We start from the raw sequence: 26,519 nt of genomic DNA on the forward strand, positions 1-26,519 counted from the left end.
GCACCACGTGGTCAGCAGCTGCGCTCCTTGGCATTTACCCAGAGGGACTGCCGGCGCGTCCACGCAAAACCTGCAGACGGACGCCTCGGGCAGCGTTATCCATAACCGCCCGAACCTGGAAACAACCGCGGGGTCCTTGGGTGGGTGAGTGAGGGGAGAAGCGGCGGCCCACCCAGATGATGGGATGTCACTCAGTGAATGAGAAATGAGCTGTCAGCCCTTGAAAAGACGTGGAGGGAACGCACGTGAATATTACTGAGTGAGAGACGCCAGCCTGAAAAGACCCAGCACTGTGTGATTCCAGCCAGATGACGCTCTGGGAGAGGCAGAGGTACGGAGACGGTGGGGCGTCACCGGCTGCTGGGCGAGGGAGGCGCAGGGGAGGGTAGAGGGGCACAGCGGGCGTGCAGGGCAGCAGGGCGGCCCGTGTGGAGCTGTGTGGCCACACGCCACTCCGCCTGTGTTCAAGCCCGGGGCCTGGGCAGTGCCGAGACCAAGCCCTTGCGTGCCCGGTGGCTCTGCCCGCAGTGCTGGGTCATGGGCGGTCATCGGTCGTAGCAAAGGTCCCGTTTGACGGGAAGGCTGATAGTGGGGAGGCTGTGCCCGCGTGGGGGCAGGAGGCTGATGGGAAAGCCGCGTGCCCGCCTCCTAATTCTGCTGTGAGCCCAGCACTGCTCTGAAAAATAGAGTTTATTAATTAAAATGATCCGCTGGGGGACGGTGTCTCTGCCTCATCAGCATGGCTGCAGTCTAGGGGCAAAGAGAATCCACAGTTAGCTTTCAAGCAATTCCGTTTTTAGATAAAACTAATTCTGAAAGCACAAACGGCATGATGTATCATGTTATATATATATCTCTAAATATCAATTTAAAAGAAAGGTTTCAAGAAAATCTAGTTGATGTTATTCTTAGAATATATTTACAACACTGTCCACCACAAACCAAATTTAAAGAATTATTCCATTATACTGCAGACCGGAAGTGACTTACAAGGTGTGTTCCAAAAGACATAGGAGTGTCTCTGCGAGTTTCCCTCTGCGCCAGCCTGAGTGGTGGGATGCTCCCTGTGGGTCTCAGGTGGGTCCTGGAGGCCTGGGGCCCGGGGGCTCAGCTGCTGGCGCTGACCTGCTGACCCCTGCTTGCGCTGCAGGCCGACACTCGGCTTTCTCGTCTGTGAGGTTTGGGGCCGATGCGTCCCAGTGTAGCTTTGGGTCCCTGCTTTCAGGGTGTTTGGGTTCAGAGTGTGGAGGGGAAGCCCGTGTGCTCTGAAGAATGTGCTCTCGCATTCTCCTCCCCAGCGCCACCCACAGGCACTGACTGGAGCTCTTTGCGGGAAACGGGCAGAGAACACGGACACGCACTGTCTGAGTCCCAGCCGCGCAGACTGTCCACCCTGCCGGCGGGGGCGAGACCCTCCCTCAGGGACAGCAGGGCCCCAGCCCCTGGTGGCAGGCAGGTTGGTTTTAGCCGCGCTCAGAGGAGGGGCAGTGGCTGGTCCGAGAGGGAGGCAGAAAGCTGAGCCCCATGGCCAGTCGGGCAGCTGGGCAGGTTGCCGCCTGGGTCCTCCAGGCTCCGCAGAGGCCCCAGAAATCCAGGAGCCGCTTGCGATACTTCAGATGCCTTTCTGCTGCTCCTGCAAGGCATCTCGGTGTTAGCACAGGGAGCGCCCGGCCAGCACTTACCCGCCAGCCCGCCGGCAACGCGCTCCTGATAATGAAATGGGCCGCGTGCGAAGGGCTCTCCTCTGCTGCACCCCTGCAGCGAGACTGTGAACAACGGAGGCGCCTCCGCCTGCAGCCGCGCAGACGCACCCTGTGTGAGGCCCTGGGCCCTGAATTAGCCTTTTGTACCCAAGACAGTGATTTGAATGTTTGAACCCCAACAGGAAGCTTGTCTCAAAGTGAACAATTCCCAAATAAGGGCTAATTAGGGCCTAAATTAATTAGAAGGTGCAGTTTGAAAAGAGGTTGAGGAGCAGAGTCTGTCATTTCAGACAAATGGGACAGAGCGGGATAAATGGGGCCCCACTAATATCTCACTCTTCCCGGAGCCCCCCTTCCCTTCCGCGTTCTCAGGAGGCCCCCGGAAGCAGCCCCACTGGCCTGGTCGCCCCACCACCGGCGCCTCCTGCAAACCAGCGCATCTGTCCTGTCTCTCCCCTGGAAACCAGCCCTGAGTGCTGTCCACTTTGTGGTCACTGGATGGTCAGAAGCAAAGCTTCACATCACAAGTGTGTTGGTCTCAGGCTGAAAAGGACAGAAAGGCGAGGGGTGGGGGTGAGAGGGTGAGCTGGAAGGCAGCCTGGAAGCCAGGCTGCACTGGACTCACCTTTGTGTTTGTGGTTTTCACGATCAGCTGCTTTTTGTTTAAAACCATTCCTTTCCATTAGGCCTCCCTGGTGGCTCAGATGGTAAAGAATCTGCCTGCAATGCAGGAGACTCGGGTTTGATCCCTGGGTCGGGAAGATCCCCTGGAGAAGGGAATGGCAACCCACTGCAGTATTCTTGCCTGGAAAGTCCCATGGACAGAGCAGCCTAGCAGGCAACACCCCGTGGGGTCACAAACAGTCGGACACGACTTAGCGGCCAACACACCACAGGCTCATTCCTTCCCAAGGGCTTCTGACCCTGGCAGCTGCTCGGAGCTGTGCCTCAGGCTCGGCCAGGGCTGTCCCCCGTCTGTCTGTCTCCCCCTCACGGTCTCTCTTCTCTGCCTCCCTTCTTGCAGACGGAGTGTTTGGACGGTGTCAGGAGTTTCCGGCCACAGACGTGCTCCGCTATGAAGTGTCACCCGGGGTTCTGCAGCACCTGACGGCCACCCTGCAGAGGCTCTCCCGCACAGGTGGGCGGGCCCAGCCCATCCGCGTCCTCCCGGGTGCTGAGGTGTTAGAAAAGGAGCGGGTCAGCCAGCCAGTGGCGGGCAGGGAGAGGCGGCCTGGGTCCCTCCCAGGAGCTGTGGCCGATGCTGTGGGTCAGTAGCGGTGGAGGGTCAGTGCCCAGGAGATGACCGCACTGCTGAGACCCTGGTCCCAGTGTCCCAGCCCCGCCGCCCGGCTCCTCGGGGCCTGCAGTCAGGCGCCTGCGGCCCTGGCTGAGGCCCAGGATTGGGCGAGAGCAGCTCCTACAGAGAAGGGGCGTCTCCTCCAAAAGATGTCATGCATTCACCCCCAGACCCCAAGGACCCGCGCTGTAGCTTCAGCTGCCACAGCCACCCAGGCTCCACGGCGTCCTGTCTGCTGCCGACCCTCTGGGCCCAGGGCTGTGGGCTGTGCACGTGTGCCTGTGTAGACCTGTGCACATGGGCCCATGGCGGCCTCCAGCCCCCTGTCCTCCATGTCCCCACATCCCCTGCATGAGTCTCAGGGGAGGAAAGGTGATGAGACCCCTGAGCCCCAGAGGATGCTGGGGGCTGGAGTGCTGGCAGGAGGCAGTCGCTGGTCTGGCGAGGGGAGAGCGGGTCACCTCTGCTCACCACCCCTCTCGGCAGCAGCAGCCGGGCCCCAGGCGGGTCCCGTCCTGGAGCTGCAGCCGCTGACCCCCAGGGCCCGCTGTCTGCAGACGGCATGTGTGTTGAGGGACCATCAGCCCTCCGTGGTGGCAGCCCCAGCCCCTGCCAGCCCCCTGTGGATTGCTGCTGCCTTTGGCCTGCGAGCTTGTCAGTGGAAGTCGTGGCGGGTGGTGCTGAGTGGGGCAGTTTGGGTGCCCTTGCACCTCGATGACCCTCACCCCACAGGTCAGGGAGTAGGGGCGTCCTAGCAGCTACCGAGTGCATGCGTTCCAGGCCGGGGAGCAGGCCCAGGATGGCTCTGACCACTGGCCGGTGAGCCCCAGGGGGTCTGGTGGATGCTGCGAGGTTCGGGGTCTTCTGGTGCTAGAAGCAGCTGAGGGCCGGCCCAGTGGCCACTGGAGAGTCTGCTGATGTCCTCTCCTGGTCAGAGGCCTCCTGGGGGCAGACGGAAGGATGAGCGCTGCTTGTGTGGCAGGGCCTTTCCTCCAGGGCCCCCGCCCCTGACCCCCGTTCCCGGGCCCTGATCTCTGAGGCGGAATTCCTCCATCTGGAAAGTGCAGGAGGGGCCATGATGGTTCTGCTGCCTCAGTGGACACAGGGCTCTCCTGCCGGGCAGGCCCTGGGTGCCAGCAGAAGGCCGTCCAGTCCACTCTGGGAACGCTGCAGCAGCTACGAAGCCCAGGTCTCCGCAGTCCCTCCCTCGTGGTCAGTGCCCCGTGGCGGCCACAGGCCTTCCCCTCAGTGCTGAGTGTCCCCCCTACCCCCGGGGCCATGCCTCCCCCAAGCAGTGCCCCCAGCGGTCCCGGATGGAGGCACACAGTGCCCACTGCATTCCTGACGTGCAGGGCCTCTCCTGAGCTCTCAGAGGAGGCTGGGCTCACAGACTTAGTCCTCGTGACCCCGGGGCCCTCCAGAGCCAGGTCTACTGTGAGCCTGTCATGGGATGAGGAGGCTGCTGCGTGTCCACCTCACTTCACGGAGGCCCGTGCCCCTGTCTGTGTGGGCCAGCAGTGGAGGGTCAGCAGGCCCGCCTGGCCTGGCTCTGTTCGTCCCCCTTGTCTCACGGCCCGGCCCCACGCCCACGGGCGTTCCTGCTACTGCAGAGTGGCTGCGCAGCTCTCTGTGTGCCCTGCTCTCACGGCCAGGCCTCACCGTCTGGGCCCAGTGCAACCGTCCAGATGCCGGCGGGACGCTGTGTCCTAGGAGGGTCTGCGGGCCGCAGGACCACCAGCTGGGGGTCAAGGTTCCTCAGGAGAGGACGGGTGCCCTTCCCTGCAGAGCAGGCTGCAGGGCTCCATGTCTCCGCTGGGTCAGGGTGTGTCCATACCCGCATCCAGCACCCTCCCCATCGCAGTCCGATCACAGGCTCAGACTCTGGGCTCCTTCCAGAGGGAATTTGAGGCACACGGAGGGTGCTTCGTGGAGGAGGCAAAACAGACAGGGAGTACATTGTTAAATGCGTAGGTGTCCCTGTTGAGAGCAGTTTTAGATTGACAGAAAGGTTGAGCAGGACGAGTAGGGCGTGCATACCTGCCCCAAAAGGTGCCCTGACTCCGGGGGGCGCCTGGATTGGCACTGAGCGTCAGCATTGCCGCGTTATGATCAGAGGATGCCCATGGCTCGCTCTAGGGTTAACTTTGTCCTGCACGTCCTGTGGGTTTGACAGACGTGTGATGTCACGCAGTGCCGTTCCGGGTCTGGGTGGGGAAAGCTCACTGCCCTAAGGGCCCCGTGTGCACCTGGTCATCCCCCCGCGCCCCACGTCCTGGCAGCCACTCCCCTTCCCACCGCTGTTTCCAGAACGCCACATAGCTGGGATCAAGCAGTGTGTAACCTTTTCAGACTGGCTTCGTGTGCTTTGAAGTTCCTTCCATGACTTCTGATGGCTTGATAGCTCACTTATTTTTAGTGCTGAATGACAGTCAGTTGTCTGAATGGACCAGTTTTCCAGTTGACCCACTGAAAGACATCTTGATTGCTCCCAACCACTGGCAATGGGGAATTGAGCTGCTATGAATGTCCGTGTGCAGGGTTTTGTGCGGACAGGAGTTTTCAACGCCTTTGGGTAAATACCAGATCTTACAGTAAGAGCGCACAATTTTGTAATTGACTGTCTCCAAGCGGCAGCTGTGGCCGGTGAGGGCGGGGTTGGTGGGGGACTTCCCAAAGCTCTTAGAGGTGCAGTTTCTTCATCGGATGAATGTGGGCATCAAACAGGGCCATCGTGAAGGTCAAACCATGACATCAAGTAAAGAGCTTTAAACCTGTTATAAATGTACTTCCGAATGTTGGCTATTATCCCTCTGATGCTCTGTCCCCAATTTATGGAGCTGTTATCCAGTTCACAGGCCTCCCAGGTGGCGGTAGTGGTAAAGAGTGAGTGAGTGACAGTCGCCCAGTGGTGTCTGACTGTGACCCTATGGACTAACCCGCCAGGCTCCTCTGTCCATGGAATTCTCCAGGCAAGAATACTGGAGTGGGTCTGTTCCTTTCTCCAGGGGATCTTCCCAACCTAGGGATGGAACCCAGGTCTCCGCCTTGCAGGCAGATTCTTTACATCACCCGGGAAGCCCAAGAATACTGGAGTGGGTCTGTTCCTTTCTCCAGGGGATCTTCCCAACCTAGGGATGGAACCCAGGTCTCCGCCTTGCAGGCAGATTCTTTACATCACGCGGGAAGCCCAAGAATACTGGAGTGGCTGCCCTATCCTTTCTCCAGGGGGTCCCCACCTGCCAGTGTAGGAGACGCGGGATCGATCCCTGGGTCAGGAAGATCCCTTGGAGGAGGGCTTGGCAACCCACTCCGGTATTCTTGCCTGGAAAGTTTCATGGACAGAGGAGCCTGGTGGGCTACAGTCCACGGGGTCACAAAGAGTTGGACACAGCTGAAGTGACTTAACATGCATGAATCAACCAGTTCATACCCACCTATTTTTTCTCTGTTGCAAAGTTTCTGCTAAGTTGGTTAGCTCTGTGCCCCGACTCTGATGCCAGAAGAGCAGCCATTTCTCACAGGACACAGGTATGCTCTAGGTCTTTCCTTACATCAGGGGTGGTGATGATGGCGAGGCAGGTCGACTCACTGACCGATGAAGATGGCCGTGCCTCAAGGGAGCCTGTCCAGAGGCTCCCTGTGGCCACCAGCAACAGGACAGGCAGGATGCACCCTCGGGGCCTGGAACAGAACCTTCCCTGAGCCAACTCAGCCCTCCCGGGACACCCGTTCCTTCTGTGGAACTCCTCCGCCTCCCCCAGAACACACCTGTTCTTTCAAACTTTCTATTTTCTTGGGCTCCAAAATCACTGCAGATGGTGACTGCAGCCATGAAATTAAAAGACGCTTGCTCCTTGGAAGAAAAGCTGTGACCAACCTAGATAGCATATTAAAAAGTAGAGACATCACTTTGCTGAAAAAGGTCCATCTAGTCAAAGCTATGGTTTTTCCAGTAGTCAGGTATGGTTGTGAGAGTTGGACTATAAAGAAAGCTGAGCACTGAAGAATTGATGCTTTTGAACTGTGGTGTTGGAGAAGACTCTTGAGAGTCCCTTGGACTGAAGGGTGATCAAACCAGTCAGTCCTAAAAGAAATCAGTCCTGAATAGTCTTTGGAAGAACTAATGGAAGCTGAAGCTCCAATACTTTAGCCAGCTGATGCAAAGTGCCAACTCATTGGGAAAGACCCTGGGAAAGATTGAAGGCGGGAGAAGAAGGGGATGACAGAGGATGAGATGGTTGGATGGCATCACCGGCTCAATGGACATGAGTCTGAGCAAACTCTGGGAGATAATGAAGGACAGGGAAGCCTGGCGTGCTGCAGTCAATGGGGTCACAAAGAGTCAGACACGACTGAGCAACGGAACAGCAACAATTTTGTGTTGAGGTAAACGGCGAAGGGACTCAGCCAGATGTAGACACGACCCATTCTCCGTGAAACCCTCCTTCCATCCAGACTGACACTTTCCACTGAGCAGAGTTCCCTGAGCTTTATAGCATGGCCTCGTCGGTCATGCATTTTAAATAAAGCAGAGAGCACCCTGTTTTTAAGTTAGCTCCCACCAGCCAGTCCCGAGCAGGCTGCGCTCAGCGTCTTGGGAGCCGCGTGGACGCCTCCCCCAGAAGCTGGAGCAGTTCTGCTGGGCTTGGGCTCCTGGCGGGGATGGCATTTCGGCTTCTGCTGCTGGGCCACCAGAGGGCGTGTTGGAGTGCCTGGACGGGCCCAGCTGCTGTGCCTGGTGGCAGATTACATTTCCTTGTGTTGCCACTGGGGGACTTCCCCGGTGAGCCAGGCGGTGTAGACGAGAAATAAAATTTTATAGGCTAGGTTGAAAGCAACACCGTGGGGATACTTGTGGTCTCCTAAACTGCATATCCTAGCACTTTCTGGAAACGATCTTGTGTTTCTCTCTGGACCCATCTGCCCGCTCTGCCCGCTAACGCTGCAGCTCTCTGCCCTCCTGGGCCAGCCCGCTGGAGGTGGCGACCCCAGGCCTTAGGGGTAGCCTCCTGTCCAGACTCCCATCGCCCTTGGGTGTGAGGCTCAGCTTCTGCAGGTGAGACCTGCAGTTCTTGTACTGAGTGATGCTGGTTCCTGGGGAAAGTCATCCCCCTCTTTGTCGGGGGTTGTTGGTATCCTGTTTTCACCCTCTCGCATGGAAGACCTCAGGAGGCAACCTCCCTGCCATCCAGTGGGCTCGGCCATGTTGGGCAGAGTGGGCGGTGCGTCTCCCCTGCCCCACTTCTTCACAGCCACTCCCAGAAACACAGGCCCGGTCCCAGCGAAGGCAGCGGCTGGTGGGGCTGTCAGGAGCCTTCCTTTTGAAGAATGGAAAATGGGGCTTAATTGTGTAACATAAATACACACACGGAAGAACAGAAGATGTTCACGTTTATTTACTGCTCTTGTCTCCCGCTGGCAACATTGTTTCGTGAGTGGATACATTGTTCTCTCATGTATTAAATTTTTAAAAAATGCATTTCACTTCTGGCACTTCATTAAAATTCAGCATGTAAATGTCACTTGTTGGCACGTAATTTGGTGTCATAAAAACAACGTTGGATTTACTTCCTGGCAAGAATCTCCTGATATATTGAGCTGTATGTCAAAAGCAAGAAACAAAAAGGCAAAAATTAAAAATCTGACACAATGTCACATTTCCTTAAAAGAGAATGAGAAGGCATCCCCTAATGAAGTGGAGCAGAACGCAGGAAGCCAGCACGGGCGGCAGAGGTGGCCGTGGTACCGGCCTGCGCGGGAAGCTCCCGCCGGTCAGCGGGCTGAACTTTGACCCCTGCTTGGCAGCTCCCCAGCTGCTGGTGCTGAGAGCAGTCCCGCCTTGCCTTTGTCTCAGCCTCTGCTCTTCCGCGCTAGGCATCCCACTCGTGTGCACGGCTGTATCTATCGACCTGGGTGCCTGGTGTCTTGGTGAGTCTGAGCTGCAGTCTTCCCGGGACCTGCGCTGACTCCCGAGCCCACAGGAGCCGAGTCACTGCCCTCTGCCGCTCCATGCAGCCTGCTTTTCCGTTGCTGGCGGTGACGCTGCTATTCCTCCCTTTATTTCTTGCCTCCTGGCAGCTTGTTATGGGATTTGATGCCTAGAGTCTTTTTTTTTTTTTTTTGCCCTTTTAAAAAATGTGAACTTAGTTTCCCTGAACATTTAGAAAGAGGCTGGGCTCCTAAAGCTTTTCTAACTCTGGAGCTCGCCCTTCTGTGGGTTTGTGTGTGTGTGTGTGTGTGTGTGTGTGTGTGTGCAGTGTCAAAAAACACGTGGCAGGTTACTTCACTTCATTACCGTGATAGAATTGACAGGCCGCAAGTGAAGCCTTTGGAGGCGTAGAGCTTAGTAGCTTTTATTACGTTCAGACGTTCACCGCCACTGTCCAGCATCAGGAACTAAACCTCAACGACGACTCAATGCTCACTCCATCTCCCTGCCCCGGTGCTCCTGGCTACCGTGATCTAGTTTCTCTCTTAATGGATTGGGCTGTTTTGGATATTCCATACAGACGAGTCCATACGAACATGGCCGTCTCGTGTCTGGCTCCTTCCCCTTGGCATACGCTTTCAAGCTGTGTCCATTCTGGGGCGTGTGCCAGCTCTGTGCTCACTTTTAAGGCTGAATAATATTGTGTTGCCTGGATATACTGTATTTTGTTTACCCATTTATTAGCTGTTAAAGTGCTGTACTCAATATGACAGCAAATCTTGAAAACTCTGCAGTGGCCGCAGGACTGGAAAAGGTCAATTTTCATTACGATCCCAAAGAAAGGCAATGCCAAAGAAGGTTCAAACTACCGCACAATTGCACTCATCTCACACGCTAGCAAAGTAATGCTCAAAATTCTCCAAATGAGGCTTCAACAGTACGTCAACTGAGAACTTCCAGATATACAAGTTGGATTTAGAATAGGCAGAGGAACCAACTATCAATTTGCCAATTTGGATCATAGAAAAAGCAAGAGAGTTCCAGAAAAACATCTGCTTCTGCTTTATTGACTACCCCAAAGCCTTTGACTGTGTGGATCACAACAAACCATGGAAAATTCTTAAAGAGACGGGAATACTAGACCACCTTACCTGCCTCTTCAGAAATTTGTGTGCTAGTCAAGAAGCGATAGTTAGAACCAGAGATGGATCAATGGAGTAGTTCCAAACTGAGAAAGGATTACATCAAGGCTGTATATTGTCACCTTGCTTATTTACCTTATATGCAGAGTGAAAGTGAAAGTGAAGTCACTCGGTCATGTCTGACCCCGTGGACTGTAGCCCACCAGGCTTCTCTGTCCATGGGATTCTCCAGGCAAGAATACTGGAGTGGGTTTTCATTTTATGTGAAATGCTGGGCTGGATGAAGCACAAGCTGGAATCAAGATTGCTGGGAGAAATAACAATAATCTCAGATACACAGACAACACCACCCTTATGGCAGAAACAAAGAACTAAAGAGCCTCTTGATGAAAGTAAAAGATATGAGTGAAAAAGTTGGCTTAAAACTCAGCATTCAGAAAGCTAAGATCATGACACCCAGTCCCATCACTTCATGGCAAATAGATGGGGAAACAATGGAAACAGTGACAGACTTTATTTTCTTGGGCTCCAAAATCACTGAAGATAGTGACTGCAGCCATGAAATTAAAAGACCCTTGCTCCTTGGAAGAAAAGCTATGACCAACCTCGATAGCATATTAAAAAGCAGAGACATTACTTTGCCAACAAAGGTCTGTCTAGACAAAGCTATGGTTTTTCCAGTTGTCATGTATGGATGTGAGAGTTGGACTATAAAGAAAACTGAGCGCTGAAGAATTGATGCTTTTGAACTGTGGTGTTGGAGAAGACTCTTGATAGTCCCTCGGACTGCAAAGAGATCTAACCAGTCCATCCAAAAGGAAATCAATCCTTAATATTCATTATTGGAAGCACTGATGCTGAAGCTGAAACCCCAATACTTTGGCCACTTGATGTGAAGAACTGACTCATTGGAAAAGACCCTGATGGGAAAGATTGAAGGCAGGAGGAGAAGGGGGTGATGGAGGATGAGATGGTTGAATGGCATCACCAACTCAATGGACATGAGTTTGAGCAAGATTTGGGACCTGATGATGGACAGGGAAGCCTGGAATGCTGCAGCTCATGCCTTTGCAAAGAGTGAGACACGACTGAGCAACTGAACTGGACAGAACTGATTTACCGTTTGGCAGACTTTTCATTGTTCCACTTTCGGCCATGATGAAAAATACTGTTGTGAATCCTCAGTACACGTCTTTGTGACAGCATATGTTTGCAGATCTTTTGGGTACACCTGAACTGGGACTTCCAGGTCACATATAGTGGCTTTATCCTTGCTTTGTGGCCTGAAAGCTAGTCTGTCTGAGAGCCTTCCTGGGCACTTGTAGAGAAAGCGTGGTCTGCTCTGTTGTGCGGCATGTGCTGTGCTGTCTGTTGGGTCTGGTTGGGCTGCGGTGCTGTCCAAGTCCTCTGTCCTCTCGTTCATCTTTTCTTTAGCTTCTCTTTCCATTATTGAAAGTATAGTTTCGAAATCTCCGACTATCGTTGTCTATTCTTCCCTTCAGTTCTGATGGTTCTTCTTTTTGTGTATCGAGCTTCACTTTCAGGTGCATGTATGTTTGTAGCATGAGAGACGCTGGGCTGGAAGAAGCACAAGCTGGAATCCAGGTTGCCGGGAGAAATATCAATAACCTCAGGTATGCAGATGACACCACCCTTATGGCAGAAAGTGAAGAGGAACTAAAAGGCCTCTTGATGAAAGTGAAAGAGGAGAGTGAAAAAGTTGGCTTAAAGCTCAACATTCAGAAAACGAAGATCACGGCATCCGGTCCCATCACTTCATGGGAAATAGATGGGGAAACAGTGGAAACAGGGTCAGACTTTATTTTTTTGGGCTCCGAAATCACTGCAGATGGTGACTGCAGCCATGAAATTAAAAGACGCTTACTCCTGGGAAGGAAAGTTATGACCAACCTAGGTAGCATATTCAAAAGCAGTGACGTTACTTTGCCAACAAAGGTCCATCTGGTCAAGGGTATGGTTTTTCCTGTGGTCATGTATGGATGTGAGAGTTGGACTGTGAAGAAACCTGAGCACTGAAGAACTGATGCTTTTGACCTGTGATGTTGGAGAGGACTCTTGAGCATCCCTTGGACTGCAAGGAGATCAAACCGGTCAATCCTAAATATTCTTTGGAAGGACGGATTGTCACACAAATTATATTTTTATACATTATCTACCTTTCAAAACAGGTTCATAATTATTGCCTTGTGTAGTTGTTTTTAATTTGGAAGCAAGAAAAGTTGGATACACAAAATATGCATGTTCTGTCATTTCCATTGCTCACATAGTTAGCTTTTACTGTGCTCGTGATTCCTTCACTGGGATGATTTATTGCCTAGCTTCCTTTTGCTTTTGTCTGAAGCAACCTCTTTAATATTTACTTTAGGGAACATCTACGAGCAGTGGATTCTCTGTTTTTGTTTGTCTTAATTTTGAAAGATAGCTTTGCTGGGTATAGAATTCTTGACTGACCATCTTTCTTTTGGGATTCTGAAAGTGTCGTCTCACCGCCTGTGGTCCCCAGAGCCTCTGATGGAAACTGGCTGCTGGCATTGTTGAGGACCCGAATATGTCATCTCTCCGCCTGTGGTCCCCAGAGCCTCTGATGGAACCTGGCTGCTAGCATTGTTGAGCACCCATTGTTGAGCACCCATTGTTGAGCACCCATTGTTGAGGACCCATTGTTGAGCACCCATTGTTGAGGACCCATATTGTATGGGATGGATCGCTCCTTCTTGCGCTTCCAGGATTCTCAATTTGGCTTCTGTAAGTTTGATACTGATGAGGCTCTCTTTGAGTTTGCCCTACTTAGAATTTCTCAAGCTTATGGATGTCTGGATTTATAGTTTTGTCAAATTTGGGGAGTTTGGATCATTATTTGCTTAAATATTCTTTCTGCCCCCCTCTCTTTCTTCTCCATCTGAGGCTTCTGTTATGTGTATATCTGGGACATTTGATGATGCCTCACTAGCTCTGTTCATTTTTCATCATTCTCTTTTTCTTTCTGCTCCTCAAGCTGGATAATCTCAACTGACTATCTGCAGTTCAGTTCAGTTCAGTGACTCAGTCGTGTCCATCTCTTTGCGACCCCATGAACTGCAGCCCGCCAGGCCTCCCTGTCCATCACCAACTCCTGGGGTTTATCCAAACTCATGTCCATTGAGTCAGTGATGCCATCTAACTATCTCTTCCTCTGTCGTCCCCTTCTCCTCCTGCCCTCAATCTTTCCCAGCATCAGGGTCTTTTCAAATGAGTCAGCTCTTTGCATCAGGTGGCCAAAGTATTGGAGTTTCAGCTTCAACATCAGTCCTTCCAATGACTATAGTCAGGATTACTGATTCTTACTCTGCCTGCTCTGATCCACTGTTGAGCTCTTCTGGAGAACTTTTAATTTCATTTTTAATAAATTTTAACTGAAGAATTTCTGTTGTTTTTTAATATTATTTTATCTCTTTATTGATATTTTCTATTTGATGACTCATTCTTTTCATGAATTCTTTAGACATGGCACCTTTTGGGTTCTTGAACATCTTTAAAATAACTCCTTTAAGCTGTCTAGTAAGCTCAGCATCCAGTTCCTTAGGGACAGTTTTTATTATTGTTTTCCCCCCTACGTGTGAAGTGTACTTTCTTATTTCTCTGCATGTCCCCAACATTTTCATTAAAAACTGGACATTTTAAATGATACAGCCTGGCAGCCCTTGGGATCGGATTCTCCCGCACTCCAGGTCTGCTGTCGCTGTTCCCGTTTATGTGGTGACTCTGGTAAACCAACGCTCTACGGCCTGTACTCCGTGTCCCGAGTGGCCACTGAAGTCTCCGCCCAGCTAGCTCAGTGGTCAGAAATGATGGGACCAGTTCCCTTGAACACTTGAAACCAAGTCTCTAGGCCTTGCAGTTCTGTGTGTGCTGGGCAGGCCCTCATTGCTCAGCCAGGCAGTGGAGAGCTCTGCCTTGGCCTTGCTTCCTGCCGGCTCAGAGCCTGAAGGTCACACAGAGGCGAGCTTCTCGTGCCTTCCCTGAGCACGTGCCCTGCCCTGCGTGCGCTTGTGACTGTGGAGAGCCCCACGGAGCCCGTGGGTGTCTCGTCGCCGACCCTCTCCTCTACACCTTCTGCTCAGCCTGCTGTCCGCCCCAGCAGCTGCCCCTGCCCTCAGCTGCTGAGCAGCTCAGTGCACCTCTAAGTGCTTTCAGCAGCTGCCCTGGGGATGAGGCTTTCACACACAGTGAGCTGTGAGTCAGATTTGACAAAGGCCTGTTGGGTCATCTAGGGAACCACAGGCAGGTAGAGTGGTGACGGTGCCCTGGTAGCGAGGCTGAGAAGGGGCTTGAGCCCAGCCTGCCCTGTCCCATGGCTGCCAGCCTTCCGTTTCTGCTGTAGCTCTGCCTGCTCAGCTCCAGGCTATGGCGGAGCTGCAGAGGCGGGTGGGAACAGGGCAGGTTACAAAGCCAGTCCGTTGACGACTTGTACCGAGAATCAGCCATATTTCTTGAGTAAATGCTGCCTCCCTACCGCTTCCTGCCAGCCTTTGATTTCCACAGTTTTGAAAAGGCTGATTCTGACCATCTTTGATGGTTTTCTCATCATTGTGTTTCACTAAGGACTGCCATTTTTACTATGCCCAGAGCTGGCTTCTTGAGGCTTCTCACCTCCAGTCCTTTTCCTGGACATTGTCTTGGGGTTCCCTGTCCTTGGAGATGACTGCACTTAGATTTGATCTAAATGTGCTCGTGGATTTCGCCCACTACCTAGTCCCTACCTCTACTTTTATGTGGCAGTTGGGGATTATCTAAAATGTTGCTGCCGCCGCCGCATCCATCTCCCCAGAGTCAGCTGATCGCTGAACTGGGGTCTATCCGCCCTCCGTGTATATGAGAGAATATGTGTCCTCCCTGTTGCCCCACGTGGACACGAATGCCTGTGTGACCCATGGCCTTCTCTTGGTGGGAGTAACCACTGCATCACTCTGCATGCAGGAAGTGAGCCATTCCATCTGCAGAGCATGTCTCAGCCTTGGCTCACACGGCATAACTCAGGAGGCCTCAGAAAAGAGGATGTCTGGGCCTTACCCCAAAGAGCCGAACCTAAATGCTTTCATAACAGGCCTGCCTTCAGCAGCTCTGAAAAATTCCCCTGGTGATTCTGATGTCTTAATATCTCTTTTTTTTTTTCATATAAAATGGGACTAACAGTCTCTGAATTACCTAGAACTTATTTAAATACAAACATACAAATCACTTTTTCCATATTCATGTCTTACATTTTTTATCTGAATGTTGTAAGATTTTCAAGTTGCATGTTTAATGGCATTTTACTCCTATAAGGTACATTAATATGGTATATTTTGTTATAATTTTCATAAAATAATGGAGAATAGCAATACTTGGTATAGTGCAGTATAATTTTTAGATAGTTACAACTTCACTATTCAGCACAAGCTTTCTTTTTGCTGTAAGAAGAATATAGCTTTTTATTTAGAAGATTAAAAAAAAAAACCCAAAGTGGTTGAAGGATGTTCCCAGTCCCAACAGCAGAGTATAGAACAAGAGCTCTCAGAATTCTGACCTCAGGACACCTTCATACTACTAAAAATTATTGAAGACCCTAAAGGGCTTCTGTTTTTGTGGGTTGGTGCTATCCGCATTTACTGTCTTAGAAATTTAAAAATTTAAAAAAATTAAAAAGCTACATTTTAATCCATTTTATAATTAAAATAGTCATAATAAACGATACATAATAACCACAGTGGCTCTGTCTTCCGAAGTATTAAAGTGGTGTGATGCTTTGTTAACGCATTTTTGCATATTTCCTTACTGTTTGTCTTCAGAGGAAACAGCTGGGTCCTCCTGTTTCTGCACTCATGCCAGGCAGTCTCCGCCCACACAGCCCTGGAAAACTCCAGTGTAATTGAAAATACAATGAAGAGGAAAGTAGAGCCTTAGTATTTTATGAAAATAATTTTGACCTGTTTCCCACTTAGAGCCCCAGGGACGCACAGAGGCCCTCAGGTTGTGCTTTGAGAATAGCTGCAGAGAAAAGAGTATGGGTCCGGAGTCAGGAGCTAGCGTCCGCTCCAGCTATGCCCCCAGTGGGCCCTGTCGGCTGGGCACACATGTCCTGACAGCACGCAGCTCTACTAGTTTCTCTGCCTGTGGGTCAGGGGCAGCCCCGCACCCCTTGGTCTGGCACCCTGGCCCCGAGGCTGAGATGGAGTGTGCCGAGGGCGGGTCACTGGGCATGCTCGGAGCATCACACTTGTGCCAGTGGCAGGAGTCAGACTGGGCAGAGGGGACAGAGGAGGGTGTGCCCTGCAAGAGCTCCAGGTCTCGAGGCGACCCCGTGAGGGCACGGGGCTGGGCCTCTGTGCCCCAAGGGGCACCTGGACTGGACACCCTCTGCCCAGGAGGAGGTGCGGGGTGGGGCTTTGGGGAGGGGCAGTTCCCGAGGCGGAGGCTGAGAGCTGCGGGCCACCAGTGTCAGAGCCGGGTGTGGGGGGTGTGGTTTCCTGTGCAGCATGAGCCCCACAGCCACCACAAGGTGACCCCTCCTTTCTCAGAGGCACTTTGTGTTCACATGTTAACACCCCTGAAACCAGCGTGCATCCTACACCAATAGCGCGTCATCGTTTACCTTGCAGCATTTTGGCTTTATCTCAGTAAGACTTGAATCAAGGATTTCTTATCTTGGATGAAATGTAGTAATAGCATCTCATGGAGGTGCTCCTTAGATGAAGTCAGGCGGTGCTATTCTCTAAACACTCAGGAAACGCCCTTCCACGCGGGCGTGAGCAGGGCAGCCAGGGCAACACTGACCATCCTCAGCTTAAGACTGCTGGCTGGCGTGACCATTTCGTGGGCCAGTTAATGAATCTAGAGCGTTCTGCTAAGTGTCTCAGGAGCTAAAACGAAAAACCAGAATTGGGAACGCTGGTTAGCTGCTTGTGACTCTGAATGAATACATTTGTTCAGCTTTTCACAACTGGGCACAAACTAGCACACTACAGTTCAGTTCAGTTGCTCAGTCGTATCTGACTCTTTGAGACCCCATGAATTGCAGCGTGCCAGGCCTCCCTGTCCATCACCATCTCCCAGAGTTCACTCAAACTCACATCCATCGAGTCAGTGATGACATCCAGCCATCTCATCCTCTGTTGTCCCCTTCTCCTCCTGCCCCCAATCCCTCCCAGCGTCAGAGTCTTTTCCAATGAGTCAACTCTTCACGTGAGGTGGCCAAAAATACTGGAGTTTCAGCTTTAGCATCATTCCTTCCAAAGAACACTCAGGGCTGATCTCCTTCAGAATGGACTGGTTGGATCTCCTGGCAGTCCAAGGGACTCTCAAGAGTCTTCTCCAACACCACGGTTCAAAAGCATCAGTTCTTCGGCGCTCAGCCTTCTTCACAGTCCAACTCTCACATCCATACATGACCACAGGAAAAACCATAGCCTTGACTAGATGGACCTTTGTCGGCAAAGTAATGTCTCTGCTTTTGAATATACTATCTAGGTTGGTCATAACTTTCCTTCCAAGGAGTAAGCGTCTTTTAATTTCATGGCTGCAGTCACCATCTACAGTGATTTTGGAGCCCCGCCAAATAAAGTCTGACACTGTTTCTACTGTTTCCCCATCTATTTCCCATGAAGTGACGGGACCGGATGCCATGATCTTCGTTTTCTGAATGTTGAGCTTTAAGCCAACTTTTACACTCTCCTCTTTCACTTTCATCAAGAGGCTTTTTAGCTCCTCTTCACTTTCTGCCATAAGGGTGGTGTCATCTGCATATCTGAGGTTATCGATATTTCTCCCAGCAATCTTGATTCCAGCTTGTGCTTCTTCCAGCCCAGCGTTTCTCATGATGTGCTCTGCACAGAAGTTAAATAAGCAGGGTGACAATATACAGCCTTGATGTATTCCTTTTCCTATTTGGAACCAGGCTGTTGTTCCATGTCCAGTTCTAACTGTTGCTTCCTGACCTGTATACTGGTTTCTCAAGAGGCAGATCAGGTGGTCTGGTATTCCCATCTCTTTCAGAAATTTCCACAGTTTATTGTGATCCACACAGTCAAAGGCTTTGGCATAGTCAATAAAGCAGAAATAGATGTTTTTCTGGAACTCTCTTGCCTTTTCCATGATCCAGCGGATGTTGGCAATTTGATCTCTGGTTCCTCTGCCTTTTCTAAAACCAGCTTGAACATCAGGAAGTTCATGGTTCACGTATTGCTGAAGCCCGGCTTGGAGAATTTTGAGCATGACTTTACTAGCGTGTGAGATGAGTGCAATTGTGCAGTAGTTTGAGCATTCTTTGGCATTGCCTTTCTTTGGGATTGGAATGAAAATGGACCTTTTCCAGTCCTGTGGCCACTGCTGAGTTTTCCAAATTTGCTGGCATACTGAGTGCAGCACTTTCACAGCATCATATTCCAGGATTTGAAACAGCTCCACTGGAATTCCATCACCTCTACTAGCTTTGTTCATAGTGATGCTTTCTAAGGCCCACTTGGAGAAGGGAATGGCAAACCACTTCAGTATTCTTGCCTTGAGAACGCCATGAACAGTATGAAAAGGCAAAATGATAGGATACTGAAAGGGGAACTCCCCAGGTCGGTTGGTGCCCAATATGCTACTGGAGATCAGTGGAGAAATGACTCCAGAAAGAATGAAGGGATGGAGCCAAAGCAAAAACAATACCCAGTTGTGGATGTGACTGGTGATAGAAGCAAGGTCCAATGCTGTAAAGAGCAATATTGCATGGGAACCTGGAATGTCAGGTCCATGAATCAAGGCAAATTGGAAGTGGTCAAACAGGAGATGGCAAGAGTGGACATTGACATTCTAGGAATCAGCGAACTAAAATAGACTGGAATGGGTGAATTTAACTCAGATGACCATTATATCTACTACTGTGGGCAGGAATCCCTTAGAAGAAATGGAGTAGCCATCATGGTCAACAAAAGAGTCCGAAATGCAGTACTTGGATGCAATCTCAAAAACTACAGAATGATTTTTGTTCGTTTCCAAGGCAAACCATTCAATATCATAGTAATCCAAGTCTATGCCCCAACCAGTAACGCTGAAGAAGCTGAAGTTGAACGGTTCTATGAAGACCTACAATACCTTTTGGAACTAACACCCCAAAAAGATGTCCTTTTCATTACAGGGGACTGGATTGCAAAAGTAGGAAGTCAAGAAACACCTGGAGTAACAGGAAAATTTGGCCTTGGAATACAGAATGAAGCAGGACAAAGGCTAATAGAATTTTGCCGAGAGAACGCACTGCTAATAGGAAACACCCTCTTCCAACAAACTAGCACAAGCAGATCCTTAAAGGAAGGCAGAGGTGCGGGGTGTCTCCGCGCAGAGTATCTCAGCACAGAACATCTCAACACCCAGCCCAGAGCAACCTCTGGCAGGGCTAACGTCTGCGCATGCTCGGCCTGCGCCTCTGAAGGCCCTGCGCTCGGTAAGGGCAGGGGAGTCTGCGCATGCTCGGCCTGCGCCTCCCACGGCCCCCATGCCGGGGACGGGGTGGGGGGCTGGGTGGGTGGTCTGCGCATGCTCGGTCTGCGCCTACGAGGGCCGATACCGGGGACGGGCAGGGGGGTGGTCTGCGCATGCTCGGCCTGCGCTACAAACAACCCGACGCCAGGTCATGCAGGGGAAGGACCCTGCAGAACGGAGGAGTCATGTGTCCCCTCCACCTGCTCTGATGTTAATACTTGCTGTTCAGGGTCATTGTGAGTCAAGAAAAATTATTAGCATAGACTTCTATCATTCACCTTCATATTGTGCAGTTCTGGTTTCAAATGCAAGTGGGTGGCACACTGGTTAAGAATTGCCTGCAGTGCAGGAGAGGCAGGTTTGATCCCTGAGTCCGAAGACCCCCCTGGAGGAGGGCACAGCAACCCACTCCAGCATTCTTGCCTGGAGAGTCCCATGGGCCAAGGAGCCTGGCGGGCTGCAGTCCGTGGGGATGCAAAGAGTGGGACACGATTGAGCGACTGAGTACAAACATAAGAGCATGTAATTCACACCCCAAATCACCACAGGTATCCCACTCCAGTCTACAGTTCGGATGTGCGTGCACGCTCAGGGATGCCAGATGGTGGAGAGCTCTGCACCACTTCCTGATTCGCCTGCAGCCTCACCCTGGGCTCCCGGTGGGCGTGAGGACTGTGGGCCCCACCGGCCCCTCCTTACAGGTCCTCACTCAGCATCAAGGGCGGGAATCGGGGAAGTAGCAGGAATCAGAGATGGAGCCCTGGGTGGTTTGTGTTCCTCAGAACACCGCTGCTTGCTTTATGCGTGGGAAGCGGTTATGGGCGCTACAGAGCTGGTCTCTGGGAGCCCCTGGGTTCTGAGTTGGGGGTGTCTCCGAGTCCACAGTGTGAGCGGACCAAGAAGGGCCGTGGGCACACAAATGGGGCACCCCCCACACAAACAGTCACTGAGCGTGCGTCGCTAGGAATGCTTGCTTCTGCCTGGGCCCACCTCCTAATTTCAGAGGCAGCGTCTGTGGCTCAGAGGGATATCAGTTGCTTGCTGCGAAAGCATCCCAGGTTTCACTTAGAACATAGATCCCTTGACTCTCTGACTCTGGGAAGATGTACTGTCCACCTGACCCCACGAGCCCCTGGAGGCTGATTCTGTGAAAGGTGTCTGCAGGACTCGTGGTGGTTCTAACTGGAGGAGGGGGCGTGAGACGGGGGAGGCCGTGAGGGTGGGAGAGGAGGCGCATCCCCTGGTGGACTCACCACAAGCTCCATGCGGGCAGGGTTGGGGTGGGGTGCACCACTGGGGCTGAGAGCGGGCAGCGTGGGGCACAGGTGCAGTGTGTGGGGCAGAACGCAGGGCTGAGATGATGTGGTGGGGGGCACGGGTGGGTGTGGCCATGGGGCAAGAAGGGCCTTCTTTTAACAGCTTTGCCCCTTGCCTGTAAGAGCACCCTGGTCTGAAGCAGGAAGGTCAGGTATGTGGGGAGGAGACTAAGTGGCCTGCTAAGGCCACTGCCAGAGGATGGGCGTGGGCACAGGCCCACTCCTCTGAGCTGGAAAGAGGCCCCTGGCTTTGTGAGTTTTTACACATGTGGCCAGCAGGAGTGGGCAGCCATTGGAGAAGGCCCCCAGCTGTAGGTGATGGGGGCCCTGCCAGACAGGTTGGTGGTCGACCTGCCCTTGACACCTCTGTTCCTGACCCTGATGTGCTCCAGCGTGGCTGAGAGCTTGGCCCAGAGCCAGTGTGCATGGCTTGAAATCACACACAGGCCAGGAAAGCATTTCAGAATTAGCCAGTGGTCTATCAGGTATCCTTAGATTGCATGGTTCACTCTAGATTATGTGAGTTCTCTTGAAAAATTAATTTTCTATTAAATGAGTCAAGACAGAGCAGAACAATTTCGTGTTTTAGTCTGGCTTCTTCTGGAGATGGTGGTGAACATTAGTTTCCTCCATTAATGAGCCTTCCCACTTTGGTTTCAAAACCAGTGATGCCCTCAGACTGATCCAGGCACTGAACGCTGGAGAGTGGTCAACTCCAGGGTGGTTCCTGAGAGGCTGAGCTCCCTCTGCTGATGGCACTGTGGAGGCTACGCTTGAAAACGTGCCCGGAGACCAATCTGCCGGCTTAAATGTTCACTGGAGGGGAGCAGCTCATGTGGGAAAATATATGGCGATTCTAAGACCTCTAAATGTGCCTTGGAGTTAAGCGAAACAATCCGGAAGCCTTTCTGTGAGAAACAACATTATACAATAGAGAATATGCACTATTTACAGATAATCATGAAGACAGTTCCTGAAGAAAGCCTCTGAAGTCACTCTGGAGGTCGGCATTTCTGCACGTGTGTTCGTGCGCTGCTTCTCAGAGGGCTGTGTATACTGGACAGTTTTCCAACTGCTGAGGTCTCAGAGGCAAGTGGAGGCCATGCCTTCCTGACTTTGGATCTGGGGTGAGCTGGAAATCCTGATTTAAATGATCAAAAAGTAAAGATCACAGGGAGAAATAACCCAATAGGTTGAGCCAGAAGAAGCAGCAGATGAAACAATCATCTAGAACAGAAAGCACAGAGTAGGGTGAGGAGACTGCCCATCCAGGGTTTGAGATAATTAAGGACAATGCAAGCAATAATAAAAAAAATGCAGCAGAATGAAAACGAAATGAGAGGTTAAAACAAAATTACCAGAACTTATGGAAACAAAATGTGGGCCTGGAAGCTAGAGACTCTGTGGATGGACCAGACGGTTGGTCAGGGGCCCATCAAGTGGGGGTCATCAAGGTGTAGCGTGGGTCTGGAGAGATGATCCCACGTGTGGCGTCCAGAGCAACAGGTGTGGAAGCGTGCGGGACTGGGGCAGGACGGACAGTCCAGGTGGCGTCCCGTGTGAGTTCCCGAAGGGGTGGAGATAGGAATGGTGGCAGAGGCCCCAGAAGGGCAAGGAGGTGCCAGGCTGTGTGTCGCTGGAGGTCACGGGTTCCCAGCAGGATGTTCCAAACCAGACAGTCAGGTGGGATCCATCGTGGTAGGCAGCAGGAGGCCAAGGCCCAAGATAAGAGACAAATGGCCTGGGGAAGGGTGCCGTTCAGGCTGCGCCTAAACAGCAGCGGCAAGGGTGGTGGGAACAGCAGGGAGTCCTTCCAGACTCTGAGAGCTGACTGTCGCCAGGCATTGTGTGTCCCCTGAAGCTGGGAAGAACAAAGGGAGAGATGAGAAATGGCAACCAAACTCCCCCTAACAAGCCGGAGGCGCGTCTCACGAGCCGGCGGCGCAGCTAAAGCGCTTATCTCAGGAGCCGTGCAGGCCCCAGGAAAGACGCTGAGGTGCAAGCCGAGGAGGAGCGGGGCGAGAAGGGACTGGAGCATCGAGACAGCGTCTCGGGGGCGCCGCAGGAGGGGGCGTGGAGAAGGGTGTGGGCGGACAGGGACCCCGCGACCTGCGCCGGTCTGCCTCGGCGCCCGGCCCCAAGGAATGCAGGCCAGCCAGGAGGAAACGGAGGCCGCTCAGGCTCACCAGAGATCCCAGAGGGTGAGGCTCAAATCACAAGATTCTATTTCATTAACTGTTCACACTGGCAAAGGGAAAGGCTGCCAGCCTCAAGTGTGGGCCAGAATCCGGGGCAAATTGGAAATTCTTAGACGCCGCTGATAAAACCGTTTCAATGCTGTTTTGGCAACGGCAAAGCGCAGCCACTGTGTCCTAGTCCTCCCCGAAGCTCCATGCGCAGGCGTTCCCGGCTGTGTTCCAGGCTCTCGGAAAAGCCTGTCCCTAACGGTCAGGGCCACGGCCGTCCTCACAGCAGTCAGTGATGCGCTCGGGCTCTTCCGCAGGCTGCTTTACCCCTCGGCGACCCCCGAAACATTTCATAACAAAGAGTGAAAAGGCCCGACGACCAAGCGAAACACACTGGAAAGAGGGGCACGAAGAAGGAAAGAGCAGGAAAGGAGCAGTGGATGGGAGGCAAGCATCGCGGAAGCAGACAGACAGAACGCCTGGCTCTCCCGGGAGACACCCAGACAGGCCTCTGTTCCGCCAACAGCCGTAATTAAAGGGCGCGCAGGCGCAGTTATCGGGGGAGGGGGCATCTCGGTGAGCTGAGCGTAAAAATCGCGAGAGGAAACTAGGAGGACTTGTTAAAGCGATTCAAAAGACTGTAGACCAATAAGAGTGACTCAAAGAGGTCGCATTTGAGTAAGCTTATAATAGTTAAAAAGTCACTACCCTGAATTTTCAGGAAGCTGAGTTTGAGGAGTCCACGGGCGCAGTCGGCACGCGCCGTGGGAAGCGCACGCGGTCCCCGGACTGCGCTCTTGTAATGACTCCCCGAGCCTGGGACTGGCTCCCAGAGGGAGGCGCGCGGCCGCGGCAGGCCGGTCCAGCCCAGCCACGGCGCACGTGGAAGCCGGACTCTGCAGGAATCTGCGTGAGCCTGAGCAGTGGCCATCATCTCCTGTTTAGCAAGAAAGCCCTGAACCTTAGATTCCTCGAGGTCCATATTCGGCTTGTAACATTTCCTTACTGGCTCTAAACAACCCCTCCTTATTGGTGGGTTTTGCAACGAGAGCCTTAATTCAGTGAAGACCCTTCCCAGCCAAATGCCTCTTGTGTCTCTGAAGTAGAAAGAATACTGGAAGAAGCTCGCCGTGTCCTGGGCCGAGGGTTGCTGAACCGGAAGGAAAGACAGTGCCCAGCCCAACACCTTGGCGACCTCACTGACGTTGCAGGGGGGCTTCTCAAAGCATTCTCTGCAGGTTCCCTTTAGGCGACGCACCCTTGGAACATTCCAGATCCTGACCGCAGGGCAGACGTGAACACCAGAGAGCTCACAGCTAAATGTTACCAGCCTGAAAAGAAGAGAGAGCTGCCCCGTGGTTAGAACAGAAAACGCCATGGGTTTCTAAGGCTCCCTGCCCCGCCCCTCAGAGCCGTGATTCCAGAAGCAGTGCAGTCGTGCCCCTGCTCCTCTGGGGCACGGTTCTGAGAGTCGATTTGTTTGCACATTGCGTTCTCAGCGTTTTCCCTGAAGGAGCAGAGTAACCAGGAGGCCCTGTGTCTGTGGGGTGGGCAGCGCGAGTTTCCTGTGGCATTTGAGGACTCCGTGTGTTGCCGTCTGCGTGGCCCTTGCCAGGCCCCCAGCCTGGCCTCTGGGGGACTCAGCAGCACGTCTGTCGGGGTGGGGCCCCCAGGCAGAGGCGCAGGGGCCAGAGACCACAGATTCTGCCCTTCAGATGCTGCAGAAAGATGGTCAGTGACCATGAGGGGAGGGACTGAGGGGGCTCGGGGTCATCAGTACAGACGCACCCTCCAGCCACCTTGGTCCTGTGTCTGAGAGTCGACAGTGTGACTTGTAGGTGGCACCAGCTGTCTGCGAACAAGCCGGTTACCATGGAAATACAGGAAGGTGCTGACAAGGCCAGTCGTGGACACTCGCCTCAGGTCTCAGCCAGAGGGCGCCCGTGGACGTGTGCCCTGGGGTCTCCCCCAGGATCTTCATCATCTGTCCTCACCAGGCTCTCTGCTCTGGCTCACCCCCATCCTGTTCTTCCACGGGCCCAGGGGGGGGGTCCCTGCAACCATCGGACATGACGCAGATGCATTTCTGAGGCCGCAGCGTGTCGCTCTGGGGTGGATGGCTGGGATGGCATGACGTACCATCCTGGTGGAAACAGCGCCCTGTCACCCGAGGTGACCCCTGGGCGAAGCTTGAGGTTGCACAAAAGACCCGGAAATGCAGACAAAAGTCTCCCAGAAGTGTCACCACTCTGGGGGCAAACCAGAGTCATTCTTATTCATTAATATACGTATTTGAGAGGCAAGTGTTTATCTCTTAGGAGATGCCTAGGTATCCCAATAGGTTCAAGAAATATTGACAAACTGTATACTGTTCTTATAATTAAAGCTAGATTTCTTAACTTTGAACACTTTAAAGCTTGCATTTTCTTCAGAGGCAAGTTAGAGATTTTTCCTTTTAATCTTGTCATATGAGGTCAGGTAGACTTACTCTGCACTAAAATTTAACAAGCTGAGTGAAGGCTTGGTTCAGGGTGTGGCTGAGCATTAATGGAAGTGGCGAACAGGGAGGCAGGCAGGCGGCCATCTACCTTTGAACGCCCTGGAGTGGGGTCTTTCTGTCCAACACAACAGAGTCTTCACCTTCAGGAGAACTGGATGTCACAGCAGAGGCTGAAGCGGAGACCCGCGGAAACCCGGACGCTTCCCAGATGGTGCCCAGAACCCCACATTTCTGGGAGCAGTGACCCATTTATGGGCTGTATGGAATGTAATTTTGTCTTAAGCCTCACTAAAAGCAATATGGGTCATGGAGACAATCAGGCTTTTATTCTCTGAAATAATTTACATTGCAGGCTTGCGTGTTACTTGCCTTATCAAACGGAAGCCTTTAGCCTTGCGGGGCGGATAATTGCAAATTGATGTCTGGGCCTCTCGTTTGCCCTCCTCCCCTTCTTCCTCTCCCTCTCATCTCCCTCTCTTCTCCAGTTAAGCTCCAATTAAACCCTACGTGGTCGCGTAGGGTTCTGGGGCTGCTAGCCGGCCATACGAGTGGATGGCAAAGCGATATGGAGTCACTTTTCTTTGAACGCAGGAACTGAATTACAAAGCGCAGGAACGTGGGTGCAGGCAGAGACTTTCTTCTAAGATTGGGTTCAGCCTCTGAAGGATCCTTACAGGCCAGAAGCAGTAAGCCCAGCCCCAGAGGTGCTGGCAGTGCCAGTCATGGTGGTTCCGGGCTGCGTTCTTGACACAGGACTTTTTCTTACTCACCCCATGAAATCTCAAGTTTCAAGACAAAAAGAGGTGGACAAACACCTTTTGTAAAACACTAGAAACCAACCAAAATCTAGTTTATTCACCAAAGCAAAGTGGAATCAGTCCTGGGTGTTCATTGGAAGGACTGATGTTGAAGCTGAAACTCCAGTACTGTGGCCACCTGATGCGAAGA

At 52.4% G+C, this 26,519-nt stretch overlaps 1 protein-coding gene across 1 annotated transcript in view; it reads left to right on the forward strand.

Annotated features, from left to right (window-relative positions):
• PTPRN2 (protein tyrosine phosphatase, receptor type N2) overlaps positions 1-26,519 on the forward strand; it is a 546,252-nt gene that overhangs the window by 77,334 nt on the left and 442,399 nt on the right. Inside the window, exon 7 of the mRNA XM_018047462.1 lies at positions 2,728-2,841. Within this exon, the coding sequence (XP_017902951.1) occupies positions 2,728-2,841 (114 nt within the window). The remainder of the gene's footprint in view (positions 1-2,727; positions 2,842-26,519) is intronic.

The sequence above is a fragment of the Capra hircus genome, chromosome 4 (assembly GCF_001704415.2).
Source record: "Capra hircus breed San Clemente chromosome 4, ASM170441v1, whole genome shotgun sequence".
NCBI lineage: Eukaryota > Metazoa > Chordata > Mammalia > Artiodactyla > Bovidae > Capra > Capra hircus.